Genomic DNA, 2,782 nt, shown 5'->3' on the forward strand with positions numbered 1-2,782 from the left:
CTCGTCTGGATGGGGCTACAGCTGCTTCTCACAGGCTGTGCCTCCGGCCCAGGGCCAGCACCCACCCCTGACCTCTGACCCCGCCCCGCCCCTCCCGGTCAGTCCTTTACAGGAGCCTGACAGCTGAGCTCCTGTCTTTCTCCGGGGTGACGGGGTGACGGCAGCAGGAGCCCCGCCCCTGAGGGGCATGGTCCCCCTGCAAAGTGACCTCCGGAAAACGCAACCAGGCCGCAGCACTGCCTGCCCCAGAGCCTCAGCGACGTCCCCCCCGCCCCCCGCCCCGCCTCCCCCACGTGGCTCCGTCCTCCCGCTCAGGGAGCAGCACCCTCCTGCTCCCTCAAGGCCCCCAGGGCTCTCACTCCAACCTCGGCCTGGACCAGGCTGCCCCACCTCCAGGTCTCACCTCCAATGTCCCCTCTTCAGAGAGGCCTTCCCACCTGCCTGTCCCTCCCCCCTCACAGGGCCTGCCTGTCTCCTTGGTGCTCACTCACGACTGGAGGCGGGACAGGAGAGGGACCGGGAACCAGGTTCCGGCCCCCAGGACGCTTTAGCTGTGTGTCCTGGGGCAGGTCACTACACCTCTCTGTGCTTCTGTTTGGTCCTCTATTAAATGGGGAAATAATACGCCCAGCCCGTGAGATCACAGTGAGGGAGTGCGGCAGGGAGAGCATCGGAACAGTGCCTGCCACGGCACAGGCAGAAGGTGAGGTTGGCTCCGCTGTTATTAAGGGTTTAAATGTTGACTGATTCCGAATCCGCCAACAGAATGTACGATCCTAAGGCTCCTGCTGGGCCTGTGGCCCTGGCCGCACATCAGAATCGGTCATGAGCAAGTTGAGGGAGTGGCATGTCGTTTCACTGCAGGTGGCCGGCCGGCCCTGGGAGGCCGGAAGGAGGAAAGCTACTGGGGGGCGGGGGGCGGGGGGCTTCCCTCGGCCACGACGGTGGAGGTGAAGGTGCTGCGGTCGTAGACCCAGCCGTCCACGCACGGCTCCGTAGCAGCCTCGCTCCAGTTGGTGGCCGTGGCATTGGGCGCCAGGAGCTGCCACTGTGGGTGGCGGAAGCGGCGACACGGCTGGGGCTCCTGGTTGGGGCCCCGTGGGATGGAAATGAGCAGAAGGGCCTCCCGCGTGAGGTTCGCGGGGGCCTCAGAGCTGCTGTCCAGCATGTGGGCCCGGCAGCGGTGGCCCGGGGGGGCTGCCGAGAAGTTGTCCAGGAGCATGTGGGAGGGCAGGAGGACGGAGGCGAGGAGGAGGGTGAGCACCTGCAGGGTCTGGAAGAGGCCCACGCCCCCAGCTCGCTCCAGGAGCTCCGAGAACGCCATGGCCAGGGCGGCCGGCGCCCCTAACTTGAGGAGACTGTCTAGTGAAGTTTCTTCTTTCTTTGTTTTCCCTCAGAGCCACCAATCCATCTTTTAACCCCGGGCTCTCTGCCTCGATCACCTCTCCGCACAATCAAGTCCGGCCCGCGATGACCCCGATGTGCGTGACCCCGTTTCCAGGAGAGGCTGCACGGATGCCCCGCTCCGCAGAGCGGACACTGTGCCGGGCTGCTGGGCGCCTGGCTCTCCAACACGGAGTGAAAGGTCAGGTTGATTTTTAAAAGATAATAAGATGCAACGCCTGGTGTTACTGAGTTACCTCGTGGAGGAATCTCCACCGGCGCTGCCGCGGTTAAAGATCAACCTCCACGCGGCTCCTGGGTGAGAAAGAGCGGCTCCGCGTGTTCCTCAATCTTAAACTCGCAGGGCCCTCCGCACGTGGCCCTTTAAATCAGGAAACGTCGGCCTAACCTTCACCATTTCAGGCCATTGCCAAAGCACGGAGGGGAGGGCCGGGCAGGGCCCTCCTGGCTGGACTGGAAGGCCGCACTATTTGGGGACGCTTCTATTTTGAGGTTCAGGTTGTCTTAATTAGATTGTAAGCTCGGAGGGGTGGGGGGCCATGGCTACAAGTTCCTGGCGTCCCGTGGAAGCCCCTCTGTGGGACCTGGGGCGGGGCCGGCGTGCGGACCGGGAAGGAGTCAACACACCCCCTGGGCCCAGCGTCTCAGGCCGCCCGTGTGGTGTGAGGAGGCGTGAGGCCAGCCTGGGCCCCGCGTCACGGGGGCTGCTGTGTGCCCTGCTGCGTGCTCACATCCTGCCTCCACCCTCACTCACTCACTGCAGCCAGGAGAACACCGGCTCAGAGAGGGCAGGCAGCTCGCCCACGGTCACACAGCGGAGTCAGGGTTCAAACCAGACTCTGAGGCCTGAGCCGCCCCAGCCAGTTTGGCTCCGTGGCTACAGCGTCGACCCACGGACGGAAGGGTCCCAGGTTCGATTCTGGTCAAGGGCACGCGCCTCCATGGCAGGCTCAATTCTCGGCCCTGGTGGGGGAGGGGTGTGGAGGCAACCAGTCGGTGTGTCTGTCTCTCCCTCTCCCTTCCACTCTCTCCAAAAATCAATGGAAACAATATCCTCGGGTGAGGACTAACAAAATGGACAATGAAAATAAAGCCCGCTCTCGCCGATGCCCCGGGCAGCTGCTGGGCGGCCTCGTGCCTATCACGGCCCGACCTCGGCCTAAGGCGGGAATTCGGGGTCCGGTCAGACGAGGGCCGGCCAGGAGCCCGGATGTGGGAGGAATCGGCGGTCAGTCCTGAGAGCGGCCGCGTGCTGGGCAGTGACCCTGCGCTCCCAGAACCTCCCAGGGGACGCAGGGAACTCGGCCAAGTGGCCTCAGCCAGGAAGCCGAGGAGTCGGGGTGCCAGGCCCGACGTCGCAGCCGGGCTGCTGCCTCAC

At 64.6% G+C, this 2,782-nt stretch overlaps 1 protein-coding gene across 4 annotated transcripts in view; it reads right to left on the minus strand.

The window, feature by feature from the left end:
- LOC102765542 (solute carrier family 22 member 11) overlaps positions 1-1,339 on the minus strand; it is a 26,959-nt gene extending 25,620 nt beyond the window's left edge. For all 4 annotated transcript variants that reach the window (XR_001515177.1, XM_006771600.1, XM_015569065.1 and 1 more), the window contains exon 1: positions 932-1,339. Coding sequence is in view for 3 of the 4 variants with exons in the window: in XM_006771600.1 (XP_006771663.1) it covers positions 932-1,324 (393 nt within the window). In the remaining variant the exon portion in view is untranslated. The remainder of the gene's footprint in view (positions 1-931) is intronic.
- Positions 1,340-2,782: the final 1,443 nt, after the last annotated feature.

The sequence above is a fragment of the Myotis davidii genome, unplaced genomic scaffold (genome assembly GCF_000327345.1).
Source record: "Myotis davidii unplaced genomic scaffold, ASM32734v1 scaffold425, whole genome shotgun sequence".
Lineage (NCBI taxonomy): Eukaryota > Metazoa > Chordata > Mammalia > Chiroptera > Vespertilionidae > Myotis > Myotis davidii.